At 40.7% G+C, this 20,495-nt stretch overlaps 1 protein-coding gene across 30 annotated transcripts in view; it reads right to left on the reverse strand.

Annotated features, from left to right (window-relative positions):
• CELF2 (CUGBP Elav-like family member 2) overlaps positions 1–20,495 on the reverse strand; it is a 652,882-nt gene that overhangs the window by 152,746 nt on the left and 479,641 nt on the right. For all 30 annotated transcript variants that reach the window (XM_060776483.2, XM_060776481.2, XM_060776480.2 and 27 more), the window contains one exon: positions 7,085–7,167. In XM_060776483.2, the coding sequence (XP_060632466.1) occupies positions 7,085–7,167 (83 nt within the window). The remainder of the gene's footprint in view (positions 1–7,084; positions 7,168–20,495) is intronic.

A 20,495-nucleotide genomic window follows, 5' to 3' on the forward strand; every position in this document is an offset into this window, starting at 1 on the left:
TTCATTATCTCTACCTTGCAATTATCCTTGCCTAATGGACCACGTTTCTTTCTTCTCCCCCCTCTTCCACCCTTTAAGGATTATTGTCTGACCTTCATTGGGGATGGCATTTCCACGTTTTAAAAAACTATGCAAATATTAATTTTATTAGCATCAATATATTTCTATCCTTATGCTTGAAACATTATCTTTTTAAAAAGGCAATCCATTACTTGTCATGCTGGGGGAGAGACTTGTTAATATTACTCATTATTTAAAGAGTAACGCATTCATAATTCAGAAGCAGTGCATCTCAGGAAATGGACTGAGAGCCACAAAAGCTCCTGCTAAAATAAATCAGACTTCACGGAGCTATTAGATGCCTTCTCCTCCTTTTTATACATTTATAACGTGTCACAAATGAATTACTTCTTAGTTCCTCTTTAATTCTTTTAAGCATGCACCAGGAAGTGCAAAAATGTCCCCAAGCCTACCCAAAAAGCAATATTTTAAGAGTAAACATTAATCACTGCATTTCAAATAGAATTTGTATTACCAATCATTGCATTGTTTCACAAAAGGAATAGGAATATCTCTAGTTCCTCTCCTGCAACTCTAAGATCAGCTGGAAGCCAAGAGATTCCTAGATGGTTGGTCTCTCTAGAAATCTCTCATTCTTCCAGCATGACTTTATGGTCAACTTTTGGCAGGACCTGAGGGATTCCTAGTCAGAACAAATCTGTAACTGTGGAGGGCCAACAGTACTTGTAAAATTTTAGTTTGAGATCAGATCGAATCACAGAGGAGGTTGAAGTATCCAATATCAGTTCTTTTAAAGCTAGCTGATGTGGGGAATAAATCAATCAATAAATAAATGAATAAATAAACTTTATTTATACCCCACCAAAGGGGCTCAGGGCAGCTCACAGAAGCACTGCACTGATGAACATAAAATAAACAATATAAAAACATTTAGACTATAACAACATAAATTTACAGCAGCAAACGTGCATAAAATGACACATGATAATTTTTTTAAAAAAATATATAATGCAGTAATGCCTGCGGATAAAACTGGCAGTCTAAAATTAGCAATCCAAGTGCCGGAGTGAAGCAATCACTAAGTTCTCACGTCTAACCATTAAAATGTACTCAAGGTCAAAGGCCTGTCTATAAAGCCATGTTTTTAGACTAGACCAAAAAGCTTGGAGAGTGAGGATGTAGTGAAATTGCTACTCTATGTTAAAGTTTGGTGTATAGCTCTATGTTTACATATAGGGAAGAATAGGCACAAACAGTGTAGCAACAGCAGAGATTGGATTCATTTGAATATGTGAAGCCGATTGGTCATATGCAGATTAGTGTAGGCCCAAGATTTGAAAAGGCTGCTAGGCCAAAATGACAGTTGGGGAGAGCAGAGCTGAACATTCCAAAGGGGTGGAGCCAAGGTTCTGAAAGAGGCAGTTAGAGTGAGGGAGTTTGAAAATGACAGTTAGGAATCTGTGTGTGAAGAGGAGAGTTGGTTTTTGAGTACCTGATAGAAATAAGCAGTTATGAAGATGTGTTAAAGACTTCTGATATAGAGAAGCAGTTAGTTAAATAGAGCATGGGTTTTAAGGAACATAAAGAAGGCTAGTGTTGCCTTAGTTCAGAATATAATTCAGCCAAAAGTGTGTGAAGCAAGTAACATGTTTGTGAATTTGAAACATTGATAGTTTATTTAGAAACGTTAACCAAGTAAATGATACTGACTGTAAGCCTCAAGATTGCAACAAAACACAAATGTAACCACAAGTATTGGAGCCAGAAGTTATAAATAAACTGTGTTACTTTGTTATACACAAGAGTGTTTCATTGCCTGTGATATAACGAACAAAGGTTTAACAGCACACAGAAAGTACCAGCCAATATAAAAGAAGAAACTGAATCAGTATAAGGCAGTAAAGAGGTTTTTTTAGAAGAGGAAATAATCTCTCTCCCTCACCTAAGAGGACTAAGCTAATCTCTCTAGGGAAGGCACTCCAGAGCCAGGGTGCCACCTCCAGAAGACCCTCTCTCTTGTCCCCACCAACTGTATGTGGGACTGTGGTGGGACTGAGAGGAGTGCCTCCCCAGCAGATCTCATAGCCTGTGCCAGTTCATAGAAGGAGATGTTTTGAAGATAGGTTGGACCCAAAGCGTATAGGGCTGTATAGGTAATAACCTGCATTTTGAACTGACAATTTCCCAATGCCAGTGTGCTAAAGACTGGTATATCAGAATCCATTGAGTGCAATTGCTTCTTCCAGGAAACTCCAGGGACTGGCAACTGAATGCTGGTAGACCAGCACCAGTCTATGATCTACTCCTTGAGTAGCACTGATATGCATAATCCATCTCTGATTAATCCTGTAGAAGCACCCAAGTACATTTCTTAACCCCTATGTTCTCCTGGAGGGCTGAAGTTTGCCCATGTTTGTCCTATCTACTATGCAATGATAATGTTTAAGATAGCTCTTCTTGTGGCTTTTTACTGGTGAAAATGCCATGCCATAACAGGTTGCACAGCTTTATGATCTCTTACGTCAGTGTAGCTACATTTGCACACCTCTATGGTACAGAATAGATGGATAGGGCCTTGGCCATAATCTAGAAAAGACCCCAGAAGCTTAGTAGAAAAAAATGAGGTCATTTGACCATGCAGCAAAAATTTTAAGTCCCCATGCGAGTCCCTCTGAAAAAAAGTTTAAAGGGGAATTTCTTGGGAAATGTTGGCCCACTGATCTTTAGAGACAACTTTCGTTAGCAATTCTTCAGAAAGGATCAAAAGGGAAGCAAAAGAATGCATCATACAGATACATCTATGCTTCCTCTCCTTCCAAAAAGTAAAACAAAACACATTCAAGGGTGCTGAGGAAGTGGATAGTATGCCCCTTGTCAAAGTAGACAACCACATCTGGATAGCTCTTGATATCACTAAAGGAAAAAATAATTAATTAATTGCTTAATTGAATTAATTAAAGTAGCATCCTTTGTTTTCAGTGGGAGTTCATCTGCTAAAAATCAGAACGGATATATGATGGCACTTGGTCCCAAGAGGAGGAAGGTCTTGGAATGCAAAAAAAGAAATCGGCAAAAGAGAAATGTCATTGAAATATGGGCTGATATGAGCAACAAAATGTTTCCCAACTGGCAGGAATGAATTAAATAGTCTTTGGTGGGGTGGGGATTGGGGCAGAGGCAGCATGTTCCTTAAATCTCCTTTTATACCAAAAATGTTTAGCATGAAATATCTTGTTCAGCCCCAGGGCAGTCTCGCCACAAGCCAAGATATAGCATGCATAGTTTATGCCTCCTTTTAATGACACAATGAAAAGAAGCCCAGGCAACGAAAGATACAACTGCTGGAAAGCTACAATCTGAGAGAACAGGGGCTCACTCACATCACAGAATTATAGTGCTATTATTCTACATTGACTGCCATGGTTATAACCTGTGGAAATCTGGAAATGGCAGTTTAGGGAAGGAGTATTTAAAACTCTCAGCCAGGGCTTCACAAAACTACAAACACAAAGATTCTGTAAGATGGACCCAAGGCAGTTAAAGTGGAATTATAGCACTGTAACTGTGTAGTGTAAATGGGCCCTGGTTTATTGCGATTCAGGGTTACAGAATTGAACCTGTACGGTACATTTTGAACCACTTGATTTTCTGTTGGTCACCAGTTAGCATTACCAATAACGTTAATAATAAAAACACATTGCAGTTGTGGAGAATCTTCATGAAAGTTCCAATGTATTGTGCTTAGACTGCTTAGAATCATAGAATCATAGAATCAAAGAGTTGGAAGAGATCTCATGGGCCATCCAGTCCAACCCCCTGCCAAGAAGCAGGAATATTGCATTCAATATTGCTTAGGGATAGGTTTGAATCAGTTTAGGTCCTAAAATCTGCTGGGGAGGCCCACCTTACAGCCCCACCTCCGTTACAAGTGTGGTTGGTGGGGATGAGGGACAGGGCCTTCTCAATAGTGGCCCCCTGGCTTTGGAAAACCCTCCCCAGTGAGATTACACAGGCCCAATGCTAGACCATTTTACGGAAGGAACTGAAAACCTGGCTATTCAAACAGGCATTTGAAAATGGGTAATTTTAATGTCACCCAACAGTTGGAGATATGAGATAAAATTGGATCTTACTGTTCCTTTTCACCTGAACAATGGCTGGGATTTTAATGAATGATGTTTTATGTAATTTTAAAATGCTGATTTATTTTATATTGTTTGCCTTGTTATTAACTGTTGATTTAATTTAAATTGGGTATATTTATGCATGTTGTTGTCGACATTATTTGTATAATTATATTGTTGTGGGGAGATGAGACGGGATACAAACAAAGTTTTATTATTATTATTATTACTATTATTATTACTATTATTATTATTTGATACACAACAAGATGAGTCCACAGCAAACAAGATCCCTCTGCTGGTGTTGTATTGGGTAACGCGTCGAACACTTCCCAAGTGTTTAGGACTGTGTGATGTATCAGTAAACAATGTGTGCAGATTCCAGTAGGGTGGCCTTTGGCAGCTGGCAGATGGTAATCTTATCAGAGCCGATTGTGTTTAAGTGCAGACCAAGGTCTTTAGGCACTGGATCCAGTGTGCCGATCACCACTGGGACCACTTTTACTGGTTTGTGCCAGATCTTTGCGGTTCGATGGTGGACTGTCTTCCTGGCTTCCCTCCTTAGTATTGGGTTTTCTGCACAAGAAGCAGTATTTTCTTGTGAATTTTATTCAGAATAAGCCTGAAACTGTAAATAGTCTTTGAAAACTCAGTTCGGAGCCCCTCTCTCCAGCAACAATATAGTAATATATAATACTAATATTGTGCTGTGCTAATAATATGATATATTGTATTAATTGTATTAATTGTATTAATACCACTGGAAGTCAAGTTTGATATAAATTCTGGAAGAGAACATCTGGAATGCATCTGATAAAGTAGTATGAAATCCAAGAAATTTCATGCTAATTTTTTAGACTTAATTAGGAATGAAATTCCTTTTTAATTTTTGTTCTCAGAGTTAGCAATCAATAATTTCACTGTGAGAAAGCGTTTGAAAACAGCTTAGTTTTCAAAGACATTTGAAATAAATAAATAATATATTTATTTATTGGTCTGAGGACTAAGATTTATTGGAAGTTCCCAGTTTTAAAACCTTGCATCTAACAGCAACTAGACGCAGAGCCTTTACAGTAGTGGCACCATCGCTCTGGAACACTCTGCCACCAGAAGTTCATGCCTTGCGGGACTTGTCAGCCTTCTGCAGGGCTTGTAAGACGTATTTGTTTCAACAGGCTTTTGACCTTTGATCTGTTGTTTTAATTTGTGTTAGATTCCAGTTTGTTTTGTAAGCCGCTCCGAGCCCTGGGGAGTGGTGGCATATAAGTTTGAATAATATATATATATATATATATATATATATATATGTTATATTACATGTAATATTACTAATAATATTGCTGTACAATGGTATAGTACAATATAGGAATATATACTACTACTAGTACTACTACTACTACTACTACTACTAATAATAATAACACTTTATTTGTACTCCGCTACCATCTCCCCAAGGGACTTGGTGCGGCTTACATGAGGCCGAGCCCAAACACAACAGTACAAGCAATAAAAACAACAATACAAGCAATTAAAACACATAGACAATAAGATAAACCACATTATCAATAAAACAACACATAATTAAAAACAGTGGGAAGGCCAAATGTTAAGTTAAAATTGGAAATAATGCTGGGACATGAACGGAAGGTGATACTGGTATTTGTGGAAGAGCATACGAGCAGACTTAAAGTAATGTAAAGTGCTTTGGAAGACAACGTACTATGGGGTCATTATTCAGGGAAGGCACACTAATATAATACTAATATTGTGCTATGCTAATAATAATATAATATGTTGTATGTACATTTAGTCAAAGCCATGGTATTCCCTGTAGTCACCTACGGATGTGAGAGCTGGACCTTAGGGAGGGCTGAGCGAAGGAAGATAGATGCTTTTGAGCTGTGGTGTTGGAGGAAAGTTCTGAGAGTGCCTTGGACTGCGAGAAGATCCAACCAGTCCATCCTCCAGGAAATAAAGCCCGACTGCTCACTGGAGGGAAGGATACTAGAGACAAAGTTGAAGTACTTTGGCCACATCATGAGGAGACATCAAAGCCTAGAGAAGACAATTATGCTGGGGAAAGTGGAAGGAAAAAGGAAGAGGGGCCGAACAAGGGCAAGATGGATGGATGGCATCCTTGAAGTGACTGGACTGACCTTGAAGGAGCTGGGGGTGGTGACAGCCAACAGGGAACTCTGGCGTGGGCTGGTCCATGAGGTCATGAAGAGTCGGAGACGACTGAACGAATGAACAACAACAACATGTACATATAACTTGTAAGCCGTTCTGAGTCCCCTTCGGGGTGAGAAGAGCAGGATATAAATGTCATAAATAAGCAAACAAATAAATATAACTCCCCAAAAAAAGTATGAGAAAATTTTGTGCAGAAGACATTACAAGCTGCAAAGATTCTGATCAGTTCAGCATTCCTCTGACGCTCGAGAAACATGTTTTCCTATGAATTAATTTTTTTAAAAAATATTTATTCTTAAAGGTGCAGCTAGGTTCCTTCCTCTCCACCCGTTCCTTTTTGCACTGTTACAAGTTGGCTGTGGGACAGTAGAATGCCTTGGTGAAACGATTCATTTTTCCCCCTGTTGCTTTTAACATTTGTTGAAAAGTCATAATGCTAACCCCCTGTGCCAATTCACATCTGCTGCCACAAAATGCTAAGAGTAGTTTTTCATCCGTCCTAACAAGATCACCGCTGGGCCGTCCATTTGGCAAGGTTAACTGACATTGCACCATCAGCTCAGTAAACCTCCTTTCAAAGCACCAAAGCTGTTGTGCACTAAGAGCTTGTAAGCAGCACCTTCTCCAAAGCGGGCTATTTATTTCTTTTCTTTCTCCTTCTCTCTCTCTCTCCCCCCGCCCCAACACCCACCTTTCTCCTAGCTCCAAAAAAAATGATTATCACAAAAGAAAGTAAATGTACTCACCCCAGGTAAAGTTTTAATATTGTGCAGTGCATTCTGTGCCTCAAGTGCAGCTTTTCTTGTATAAAATGTTACGAAACAACAACCTATAGAGAGAAATTGAAAAGCTTTCAGAAATTACGGAGAAGGGTTGGCTCAGCTGTAAAAGAAAACAAAAGACCGTTGCAGGGTAGGAGGTGGGGAGGAGATGATTGAGGAACATTATTATAAGCAGGCTGAACATGTGAATTATAATGAGCGGCAGGAATAAAAGGCAAGCTTTTATTGTTTAAAAGGGAGTTGAGGGGAAAGGGAGAGATTAACACCCCCCAAACACACAAACACACATTGTATCCAGCAGCACACCTACAGCTTCCGCAAACTGTTACTAGTTGGAAATTAAGTTAACCAAAAGTTCAATTGGCACCACAGCGTAAACAGTGGGGGATCTCTATTTCACAAGGTGCTATTGTGCAAAGTTAGCCGGGGTGTGATGCAGCTGAAACCTACCAAAATAAGCCACTTAAGAAAAAAATAAATAAATCTGGTTTATGACTCATGAGCTGTAAAGGAACATTCAAGGTACTCAACAGCACATAAACATGGTGGCACTGGGTGCAGGTTCTAGGCCAATATTTTCCTTTTATGAGGTGGAAAATGGGAACCTCATCATCATCATCATCATCACCACCACCATCATCATCAAAGGACCTCATCACACTAAGGTTCAAAAAGCAGGCTATAGCAGGGGGATTCGCCAGGCAGAGTGGTGAATCTGGCGGGCAGCAAGGGAAACCATTAGGCCTGGGTAACAACGGAAAAATTTGTTTCTAAAATCGATTCTTTTTTTGGGGTTTTTTGCATTTCGTTATTTAAAATAATTACAAAATTTTCCTTTTAAAAAGTTCGATATTTACGAAATTTCGCAAATGTGAAAAAAATTACAAAACATTAACGAATCGATTTCTGAAACAATAACGAATCGATTCGTTAATGGCGGACGCGACCGCAAAAAACGCTAAAAAACCTCCAAAAACTTCTGAAGCTTCCCTCTCCCTCTGTTGTTGACTGTTGGTGTGATATTATAATTTTTTTTCACTAATTAAACAAAAAACAACCATAAAACTTGCCCCAGACATGCGGAAATAATAACAAAACGACCTCAAAACAATAACGAAACGAATACAATAATGAAATACAAAGCATTTACAAAACTATTTAAAAATTCGTTTTTTAAAAAAATTGCTCCAGAATGGTTTGTTATCGTTTTGTAATTAAAAAAATTAACGAATTATTAACGAATTACGAATTAACGAAACGAAACCGCCCAGCCCTAGAAACCATCACTCTGCATTACTGCTTTCCCCATTCCACAGAGGAAGGTGTCGCCACCCTGGCTTACCTCCATACTGACCCTGCTTTTGTCAATGTCCTAGGATGCATACAGCCCAAAAAACCTACAACAATCCAATCTGGATGCTATTGGATAGCCCTGTTCTAAAAGAAAGGCATGGGAATGTTCTAAGACAACTCATGGAAGGATAGATGTTGAGTAAAATGTCCTTAGGGGAGGGACTGTATTGGCCATTTTGGTGGCAGAATCCATTGAGAATTTTTAAGAGGGCTGCAAACACAGAACTGTAGATAGGTCATGCTTTGGTCAGCATTGCTATAATACTTGTAGAATGAGCTCTGAATTCCTGCAAACTAACCTGAGCATCTGTGAAAGCCATTTTGATACTTACACTGGACTTCTGGAGAATACGCTCGTATCAAATCCACTGCCCTCTAACCACCTCATCACATTGAGAGGGAAAAGCATGGGTGACTACCCCTTTAAGGGAGAAACTTAAGAGCTGGCTATACATTCATCACAAGGTCAGTATTACTTTTTTCAATCAGGAGAAGCAACAGTATCCAAAAACCAAGAGATCCCTTGAACTGCCCAAAACCCCTTATATTAAAGGTGACTGACACCAGTTTAAAACCAGTTCTTTCCATGGGATTCTATAGTTCTGCCCCAAATTGCTCAAGGATGCAAGATATAGTGCTCCACGTTAAAACCATTGCTTTCCATGACATCTTATTTTTCAGCATGAAATCCCATAGAGTACAAGAGACAGTGCTCCAGGTTAAACCCATTGCTTTCCATGGGATCCTATTGTCCTGCACCAAACTCCATAGGGTACAAGAGATAGTGATCCAGGTTAAAACCATTTCTTTCCATGGAATCCTATGGTTCTGCATCAAAGCCCATAGGATACAACAGACTGCTGACGAGCAATGAAACAGGATGGGGAACTCTTGATGGTTCCCATCCCACTTGTTAAGTTGTAAAGATGGGAGTAAAGTGTGATAAGAGGTAGGAGCTCTGATGATGACTGCTAGCCCTCGTTCAGAGTTCCCTCCTTTCAGGACATTTCTGCCTCTTTTCAACTCTGGAACATGTGATGAGCTCCATGCCTCTCCATGCTTCAAAAGAGTCTGAAGCATCCTAAGAAGGGGAAATTTCTCAATGTGATGAGGTTGATTGTCCTCCTTTTAGGTCAATTCTGCCTCTTTTTAACCATGGAGGGCTATGCATGACTGCCAGAAGTAGTTTAACTCATGTGCTGAGCTCACTGCCTCTCCATGCTTGAAAAGAGGCTGAAGTGTCCTATGGTTGGGAAATTGCTCAGTATGATAAAGCGGTAGATATGCTGGACTCTTTATGGGTTGGGAAGAGTTAAATGCCCCTCACTCCCACGATAGCTTGCAAACTTTCCACTCCAGGTCATCTTTACCACAACTTTAACATTAGGACAAAACTCAGGGTTTGGAGCCAGTTTTGGGAAAATGCAGTTCTACCTCAATTGGACAGGTAACATTACTTTGTCCCACCTCAATTGGACAGGTAACATTGCTTTGTCCCAGCCTACCCGCTGGCCTTTACACACAACTGCCTGTGCAGCCATGAGGCTCTGGAACATAATTATCCGCAAAAGCTTTGGCATAACAATAGTGTCTGCCTGTCTCTTTCTAATGCAAACAGCTACAACCATGTTTTTGCTGCTGTAATACACAGCGAAGCATTATGCATATTACAAATGAGCAATATGCCAATATATCCATGTGCTTTGCTAAACAGTTGTCAGGGAAAAAAGACCTTTAAATAATGAGTGCAAACAGATGCACCCTTAAATTTTCACAGTTGACAAGAGACCATTGGACAATTGTTTTACCCCTTTAAGAATCGTTATCAGTATCTATAAAGCATCATTAAATCAGTCAGGGGTGGCATCTCCTGAATGCAGTTTTGCTTTCAGCTCTTTTTAAACAAATTCTTCCAGTATACTCACACTTTCTCTGATATTAATCTTTGTGATTTTAAATTAAGGGTGAATTTATATAGGAGAGTAGACCTGAACTCATCCACCCATTTCAGGGTGAGTGAATCCATTCTAGTTTGTAGTCTTTGGGGCAAGGTTGAGTACATTGGATAGAATCCATGTTCTGGATGCAACCCAGAGCAGATCCACTGCTCCAATGAAACCAAAGCCACCAACTGCTTCTACCTGAGGTGTTTCCCTAAAGACAGATGTTTTAGAGGGAGTTGATGTTGCTTTTCAAGGTTCAGAGAATGCCCCATTTGACAGGGAGAGTCCTAATTAATCCTCTTATTCCCTATCTTAGAAAACACCCCAGGATTTATCTCCTCCTCTCTTTCTCCCTCTGTTCTCAGCTTATTCCAGTGGTTCCCAACCTGTGGTCCATTGACCACTAGTGGTTTACAAGTACTAAAATATGGTCCGCAGCCTCACCGATACTACACCATTGCAACAAGAGCGACTGATCTTGCAAAACCCTTTTATAGTGCCGAGGCTTATTAAGTATGGTTTTCTGTGGGCGAGCAGATGGTGCCTACTGGATGGCATTAGTTCTGTATCAGAAACTAGAGCTGCTGTTGTCCACCCAATACAATTTTCTGAATCAGTACCCCAAATAACCAAACCAAGTCCAAAGCTGACAAAAAACTGATTACTGACCCTTTTGGTACTAATGTGGGAGAGTGCTCCCTGGTCAAGTGGTCCCTGGTCAAAGAAAGGTTGGGAATCGCTGGCTTACTCCAATTGTTTAAGATTAAGTTCAATCTGAAAAACTATTAACTCAGCAGAGAGAAAACATGAAGCCTGAAATTTGTCCTTCCCAGTAGCCTCACACAAAAGCAAACAGATGCAGTCTATCCTATGTTGTGCATTCTTTCCCATTTTGCCCACAATCTGATGTTGCTTGGTCACAACCATCATGGATTTTACTAGGGCTGGGCGGTTTCGTTTCGTTAATTCGTAATTCGTTAATAATTCGTTAATTTTTTCAATTACAAAACGATAACGAACCATTCTGGAGAAATTATTAAAAAAAACGAATTTTCAAAAACGTTTTGTAAATGCTTCGTATTTCGATATTGTATTCGTTTCGTTATTGTTTTGAGGTCGTTTCGTTATTATTTCCGCATGTCTGGGCCAGTTTTATGGTTTAATTAGTGAAAAAAAATTATAATATCACACCAACAGTCAACAACAGAGGGAGAGGGAAGCTTCAGAAGGTTTTGGAGGTTTTTTAGCATATTTCGCGGTCGCGTCCGCCATTAACGAATCGATTCGTTATTGTTTCGGAAATCGATTCGTTAATTTTTTACCATTTACGAAATTTTGTAAATATCGAACTTTTTAAAAGGAAAATTTTGTAATTATTTTAAATATCGAAACAAAAAAAAAAAACCCAAATACAAATCGATTTTAGAAACACATTTTTCCGTTGTTACCCAGGCCTAGATTTTACCAATGAAACACTGGAGGGCATGTTAGCATTGTGTTATTTTGGTACTGTAATGGGGTACCATATGTGAAATGCACTTTGAGTATTCCTGAGCTACCTGATCCCATTGCAACTGGAGACACCAGAAACTGAATGGAAACACTCTGAATGCAAAGCTTAGGTTTACCCCTGAGCTGTTATCCCTCCCTTTACAGATAGACTCATCAAAAAGATTGGTGGTTCCTCACTATTGAAAAGATGTTCTGAGTCAAGCCTTGAATTTTCTTCTATGAGATATGTGGAACAGTCTTGTGTTACGAGCCACTAGCCAATTGATAGGCTTAAAATGAGAGGTTTCGAAACCAGAAAGCAAAACTCTTAATTCTGGGAGAGTGGAAAACCACACATCCCCAGTCAATTTCATTCCCCACCTGCTTATTTTGGCTTTGCAGTGCCTTTAAACAGAGATGAACTGTTTGTAGGAAGTCTCAGCTGCAGTTTATCGTCCCAGAAGCAGGGAGTGATCCAAGTCACAGCTCTCCTGTTCCTCTTTCATGATGCAATCACCCCAAGTTTCCTTCCTTCTACCAGAACACAACTCCTTTACTTTATTTCTTCCCTCCATCCCTTTGCATTGGCAAGTTGCTTCTCTCTTAAAGCAGAGATGTGGCCACGTGCTTTTGCTCCTCCTTCCCAGTTCATTGAAAGGGCAGTGAGAATCTTTTTGGACTAGAGAAAATGCTTGGCACCGTGACTGCTTGTTGTAGGATTAACAGCGGAAGAGTGGCATGCTCAGGGCATTAAACTCTCTCCTACCTATAGTATATTGCCAATACTAAAGGATATCCCCCTTTTTGTTGAATCCCCTCCAAAAGAAACAAGTAATATCATTTCAAAAGACTGACTCAAATGGTGCTGTTCTGTTCCCTTTTAGATATTTTTAGTAGAATATTTTTTTAAAGAAACATATGTTTATAAATTTATTTATTTATTTATTTAGAGCATTTGTATCCCGTCCTATTCTCAACCTCTGATGAGGGACTCAGAGCAGCTTCCAACAATATAAAAACATCAATAAAACACACAATTACATAAAATGATAATAAATATACATTTAAAAACGGTTTGCCAGGTTTAAAATGTCCTCCAAATCAGTCCAAAAATGCAGTTCATAAAATCTCATCTATGCCAATAAAAATAGTCTATTCTGCGAGTGCTTGCTTCCACAGCCAAGTCTTAAATGTCTTGTGAAAAGTCAGGAGGGAGGGGGGAGGATCTAACCTCTTTAGGGAGGGAGTTACTCAGCCGAGGGGCCACCACAGAGAAGGCCATGTCTCTCGTTCCCACTAAATGCGACTGCGATGCCTCCCCAAATGATCTTAAAGTCCTTGATGGTTCATGGGGAGAGACATGTTTGGACAGGTAAAGTGGGCCAGAGCCATTTAGGGCTTTATAGGTCAAAACCAGCACTTTGAATTGTGCTCGGAAGCTAATAGGCAGCCAATGGAGCTGAAAAAGTGCTCCACTGACGCCTCAAAAAGTGACAATTAATCACTTAATAAGTTACAGATATAAATCTCTACCAAACACAAGTCTAAAACACCAGGGGAGCATTTGCACAGCTAAAGCTTGTGCGCCAGCTGCGCCCGTACCTTGGGAAGTCTGACTTGGCCACGGTAGTCCACGCTCTGGTTACATCCCGTTTAGACTACTGCAACGCTCTCTACGTGGGGTTGCCTTTGAAGACAGCTCGGAAGCTCCAACTAGTCCAACGCTCGGCAGCCATGATTTTAACAGGAGCGGAGCGCAGGGAGCATACAACCCCCCTGTTGCGCCAACTCCACTGGCTACCGATCTGCTACCGGGCTGAATTCAAAGTGCTGGCGTTGGCCTTTAAAGCCCTAAATGGTTCCGGCCCAAGCTACCTATCTGACCGCATCTCTGCCTATGAACCCACCAGGACTTTGAGATCTTCCGGGGAGACCCTGCTCTCGATCCTGCCTGCTTCTCAAGCTCGGCTGGCGGGGACGAGAGATAGGGCCTTCTCAGTGGTGGCTCCTCGGCTGTGGAACGCCCTTCCTACGGACATTAGACTAGCACCATCTCTAATGGTATTCTGCAAAAAGGTGAAGACCTGGATGTTTGTGCAGGCGTTTGAGTAATTTAGTGCAATCTGGTAATGGAACATAGGAATGGAACAATGGACGACGAACCTGGACTACACTTGGATGATGAGAAGATTGGGTACGGTTGTTTTTTGTAATAATTGTGCATTGTAATTGCTTATTGGTAATTTATGGATAATGTGTTAAGTCAATTGTTATATGTTGTATGGAACCACTGCTGTTTCTACTGTTTTTACTGTTTGTGAACCGCTGTGAGTCACCTTCGGGCTTGATATACAGCGGTATATGAGCAAAGTAAATAAATAATAATAATAATAATAATAATAATAATAATAATAAATACATGTAGTGTTCAATTTTTCGTACACCTAATACACAGTATGATATGTACTTCTACTTGTATTTACCAAAAGGAAAAAGATCCAAACAATTGCTATCTCCAAACTTGTAATAGCATCTTTTCATCTCTTGTTGAAAAGGTTCCAATTCTTCCAAAAAACTGTGAAATGACTTATCCTTTAATAATATTGCTAACTTGTCCATTTCTTTCTGTTTCTTCACCATCCAATCTTCTACTGCCTGGATTTCTACATTTTCCCACGTTTGGGCATATAGTAGTCCAGCCATTATATCTATAAGATGCCCCTCTTCCCCAGGTACATTTATGAAATGTAATACAAAGGATAAAGCATCAATATACATTATTTAGTGATGTTACTTTTACAGTCGCTTAAATATATACACCAGGCCCACTTATTATATGAGTTATACACCTAGTTATTCAAAAGAGTGGAGACTTATGGGAGAGAGATTCCAAGGATTACAGTTTTGAAGGGATTATTTTTTATTAAGTAACCCTATTTTATTTTATCACAAGGGGGTGTCAGAGGGGTCGCCAAAGAGCATCAGAAAACAGTATTTTCTGTTGGTCATAGGAGTTCTGTGTGAGAAGTTTGGACTAATTTTATCGTTGGTGGGGTCCAGAATGCACTTTGATTGTAGGTGAACTATAAATCCCAACAACTACAACTCCCAAATGTCAAGGTCTATTTTCCCCAAACTGCACTAGTGTTTACATTTGGGCATATTGAATATTAATGCCAAGTTAGGTCCAGATCCATCATTGTTTGAATCCACAGTGCTCTCTGGATGCAAGTGAACTACAACTCCAAAACTCAAGGTCAATGCCCACCAAATCCTTCCAGTATTTTCCGATGGTCATGGGAGTTCCGTGTGCCAAGTTTGGTTCAATTTCATCATTGGTGAAGTTCAGAATGCTCTTTGATTGTATGTTAACTATAAATCCCTGCAACTACAACTCCCAAATGACAAAATAAACCCCTCCAACCCCGCCAACCCCACCAGTAGTCAAATTTGGGTGTATTGGGTATTTGTGCCAAGTTTAGTCCAGTGAATGAAAATACACCCTGCAGATTAGATATTTACATTACGATTCATAACAGTAGCAAATTACAATTATGAAGTAGCAATGAAAATAATTTGATGGTTGGGGATTACCACAACATGAGAAACTGTAATAAGGGGTCGCAGCATTAGGAAGGTTAAGAACCACTGCTCTATAGAAAGGAATTCATTCCTTTACTCCAGGCATGGGCAATTTCTTTTGCCCTGGGGCAACCTTGTGGGCTCAGCTGAAAGGGCTAGGGTAGGAGGGAATGTGGGTGGGGCCAGAAGATATGGGGTCATGGGTTGGAAGGGGCAGGGTTTGGACTGGAAGGGGTGAAGCCATCTTTGGAGGGGGCAGAGCTGGGGTAGAAGGGCAGGGCTGGGGCCTGGAGAGGGAAGGGGCGGGTCTGTATCTAGGGAGACAAATACACCACTGTCACTTCACAGTGGTGTGTTTATCTCCTTGACCCTTCTGGGGCCCCGGAAGGCAGCAGCCCACCTTTCTCAGGCCCAGAGAAGGGAGAAAAACACACCACTGTCAAAGAAAGTGTGTTTCTCTCCTCGGTGATTCTCTGGGCCACGGGAAGCAGCGACCCACCTTCCTCAGTCCCAGAGAAGGGAGACAAGCATGCAGTTACTGACTGCTCTCCAGAGAGTGCTCGGCAAAGGTGTGCCTCTGCCTTGGCCCTCCTCTCAGCCTGAGGATGTGATGGGCCACTGTGTCCGCATACTGAAAGGGAGGTTGAAGCAGAAGCGGGCCAGGGCAAAGTCACCAAAGTGCTGTGTCTGGTCCTGGGTCTGGGTTTGTTTATGCCCTGCTTTACTCTGTGGAGAGAAATGACTGAAGCCAGGCTGCATTTCTCTCCCCAGAAAAAGGAGCCTATTTCCTTTCTTGGTGAACAGAAACACAGCTGGGCTTTGCTCACTTCTATCAGCTGAGGAAGAACATGGATTTCTTTCACACCAGACACACACACAGCTGGACTTCTCTCTAAGAGGAAGGAAAAGAACTCCTACATTAAAAGTGCATGGCAGAAGTTTGCAATCACACCCGATTCTATGATTCTGAAATAGCTTAAGCCTCACAAACATAATAAAAAGGATAAAAGTATAGCATATCCCATTAAAAAACCTAGAGTAAATTATGAATTGAAGGCCTATGAAAATATAATGGGCCCTTGGTAACTGCTGGAGTTTAGTTATATGGTGCCCAACAATCATGGATGCTCAAGTGCCATTATATACAATATAGCAAAATGTTATCCTTATATAAATTGGCAAAATCAAGGTTTCCTTTATGGAGTTTTTAAGTTCAAAGTATGGATTGTATCCACAGATGCAGATTCCAAGGATCAGGAGAATTGGCTGTTTAAAGGTCTTTCCCTTCTGGAAGACAGAAAGGAGTGAATGCATCGAGGTTCCTGTTGAAGGTTATTCCACAGCCTGGGAACATCCTCTGAGAAGGCTGTCTCCAGTGTCCTCACCAAATGTAACTACATTGAAGAAAGCCTCTGACAAAGACCTTAAAAGCCTTGCAGGCTCATAGCAACAGAGATAACGCTAATAAAGCCCATTAACATCTCCATTGTCAGTTCTTCCAAGGCCTTCCGGCAGAACTGTCTCTTCACTTTAAAGCCAACAGGCCTACCATAAAAGTTAAAGATATTTCCTTACATTATTTGAACTGATGATGTTATTTCAGCAAAGTCATGTTTGATCTTCATCTCCCTAAAAGAGTTTAGGCAATGTGTGTAGCTTAAAGTGCTTGCTATTCATTGGAGGTCTCCTGTCCAAGAACTAATCCTGCTTATCTTCCAAGATCTTGATGGGATCTGGTTTCTTTAGGGCCCTGAATCTACAAATATACAAAGGGGTTTACTTGTTATCTTAATATTTCAGTAAAATGATAGTGTCTCATGACATATTTCATGTTAGTACCTCATATGGCAGGGGTTCTCAAACTTTTTCAGCCACAGAACCCTTTTTGAAGTAAAAGTTTCTTGTAGAGCCTCAACAAATGTTTATATATTATATTATTTATACTGTATAAATATCATGCATGGGCCTGCTTTTTGACACATTGTGTTGTAAAATTTGACCGACCAGTGGCAGATGGATGGAGAGTGTTTGTGTGAAATGATTGAAAAACATGAACAAATTCCTATGCACATTGCACATATCTCAAAGAAGGAAAAAGGAAAGAAAAAAACAATACAATATTTAAAATGAAGAACAATTTTAACCAACACAAACTGAACAGTATTTTAGTGGAAGATCCCAGGGGTGATCCAATCCAACCCTCTTCCACCACGTAGGAAAAACACAATCCAAGCACTCCCAACAGGTGGCCATCCAGCCTTTGGAAGAAGAAGAAGAAGGAGAAGAAGAAGAAGAAGAAGAGGAGGAGGAGGAGGAGGAGGTTGTAGTAGTAGTAGTAGTAGTAGTAGCAGTGTGGAAATCCCAGGGGCCATCTCGTTCAGGTCCCTTCTGCCATGCAGGAAAAGCACAATCAAAGCACCCCATGGGTGGTGAGAGGGAAATGAGGTTTTGGAAGCAAGGAGGGTGAGAGGAAAAGAATCTGAGTGGTGAGGAAGGTGAGGAAAAAGGCTTTTGGTGGCAAGGGAGGTGGGGGAAAAGCTTTTGGCAGCAAGGGGGGGGGGCAGGGGAGGAGCAGGAAAGTGGAGGGAAATCTTGGAGGAGGAGGAGGAGGGAAGCACTGAGCCCCTCAGTGTGCTGCAGAGCCCCAGGAAGTCCACAAAGCACACTTTAAGAACCACTGCCATATGGCATGCCTTTATTAGGGATGCCAGCACAATGTTTTCTTTATCCTGTCTGAAGGCTAAATTTCCTCTTATTAGTGTTGCTAGATCTCAGGATCTGATCCTGAGTCTTTGGCTTTCATGGGACATTTAAAGGCAGGAGACATGGGCAGAAATTCTTTATTTTTGGTAGACTCGGCTTCAGGCAAAAAAGGGGGCTATGTGCAAATTTCCCATAACATTTTGTTAAAATTTACAGTTTCATTGATTTCTTGCTTTAACATTCTCCAGGGCAACCTTTATAACCATGGAAGATATGTTCCAATATCCCAAAGGATACTTGAATCCATGAATAATAGCAATTCTCATATTTTAACTATACATATGCAAGTTCAACTTTTGTAGATTTGATTATTCACATATTTCATTATTATACCCTCTCTAGGAATCTTGAAGTCTTCCAGCATGATTCTATGATCAACTTGTGCTGGGGAATCTAGAGTTTCCAATACAGAACCCTTCTCTCTGCATTTGCAGATCTTTCAGTGTACTTCTGTGGTCAATCTGCAGCAGCAATTGTGCTGGAGGACCTAGGGATCCCTTAAGAGCAATTCTTTCAGGTAAAAATTGGGGTGTTTTTTGTTTTTGTTTTGCAGGGGCTCTACACCCCTAACGTCAGTGAATGTGAAGGGTTGACTGTAATTGGTTTGGAAGCATATCCTAGAATAGCTCTGGAAGATCTAAAAAAACCCACAAACACTTCCAGGAGCATAGGTAAGTATTCTTTGGAGCATAGGTAAGTAAAACTGTGAATACTGAGTCTGTGGATAAAGGGGTTGTACTGTAATGACTTCCACATTCCCTTCAAGTCATTGTGTAACGAGGGTTTTCCCTCTGTTCTTTATTGACAGTAGCTTGAAGCAAGTAGGCTATATTAAATATTGCTTAACCCATCTCACCAAGTAAGTGAGGAGAAATAATTCTTCCTCCTTTCTCCATGATCTGGGAGAACCATTTCAGCTAAGATTTCTGTCTCAGTTTTCAAACATCTGTTCTCTCTGTGTGTATATTGGAAGGACAAGGTTCAAGCAACTGTGGTTGGTACTCAATGGCAGTGCCTAAGGTTCAGGTTTTGGAATGAAACCCTTGGGGCCTGGGACAATCCTGAACTGGTAACCCTAGTACACATCCATCCCTTGACAGCTGCAAATGACAACTGATTATTTGCATACCCAAAATATGGGCCATCATAGATAGAAGAACATTTTTAGTTCACCTCCAATGCAGAATTTTTCAATGGAGCCCATTCAGACATTCGGCTGCCAGTTGTCAACTGTAAAGCCAGGCAACTGGAGCAAAAAGCATGTGATGTGCACAAGCCGATCTTAGCTGCAAACCTCCATTGGAGAAGACCTCCAGCTGGGGCAGCTGATGCGGTTGTTATACTGGATTGAACAGATTAAGACAGCTGCTATAGTAAATTCTGATTTGTAGGAGAAGGGAGCAGAACGCCTATCAAGAATGTGCTTTCCAGAGATATAAATAGTCTCCGGCATGATCTTTTTTTTTCTACTCTCCTATAAAAGTCTCCAGGGTCCAAGCTTCTTACATTTATCTTGGAAACTTTCCCCATTATTCTAATTCTACAGTTCTCCAATGTATGAGTCAAGTGTCTCTGGAGTGAAATGGGCAATGGGTAATAAGAGAGCTGTGAACGATCGCTTTACATGGAATTTTTATTTGAGTCTTGATTAGCTGAGAAAACAGAAATGGGAACGCAGCCATATGCTTATCGCAGCAATTGGTCACATTGGTCTGTAGCTGGGCAATATCCTTAAAGGCTAAAAAAAGGCAGCTGCATTTCATGCACAGACTTACTGGTTCCTTTAACCCTGAGTGAGAAACAAGAGCCCCAGGAAGGGAAGAAATCCTATCTGTCTCCTTCCCAAGGCCTGGTCCATTCCTTGATGATTGCAACGTTGAGGCAAGGTTTGTATCTCTAGCCTGTAGCCTTGGTTTGACTCCTCCTTCCTGGCTGTGCCAATGATTCAGCCCAAGCACCCTTCATACATTCATCTTCACTAATGGAGCTCATCTACACCCGTGGTTCTCAACCTGTGAGTCTCCAGGTGTTTTGGCCTACAACTCCCAGAAATCCCAGCCAGTTTACCAGCTGTTAGGATTTCTGGGAGTTGAAGGCCAAAACATCTGAGGACCCAAAGTTGAGAATCACTGATCTATACTATAGAATCAATGCGGTTTGAATCCTGGGAGTTGTAATTTGGTAAGACTCCAGAACTTGTTGGCAGAGAAGGCTAGAGACTTTGTAATGCTACAGCTCCCACT

The sequence above is a fragment of the Anolis sagrei genome, chromosome 5, assembly GCF_037176765.1.
Source record: "Anolis sagrei isolate rAnoSag1 chromosome 5, rAnoSag1.mat, whole genome shotgun sequence".
NCBI lineage: Eukaryota > Metazoa > Chordata > Lepidosauria > Squamata > Dactyloidae > Anolis > Anolis sagrei.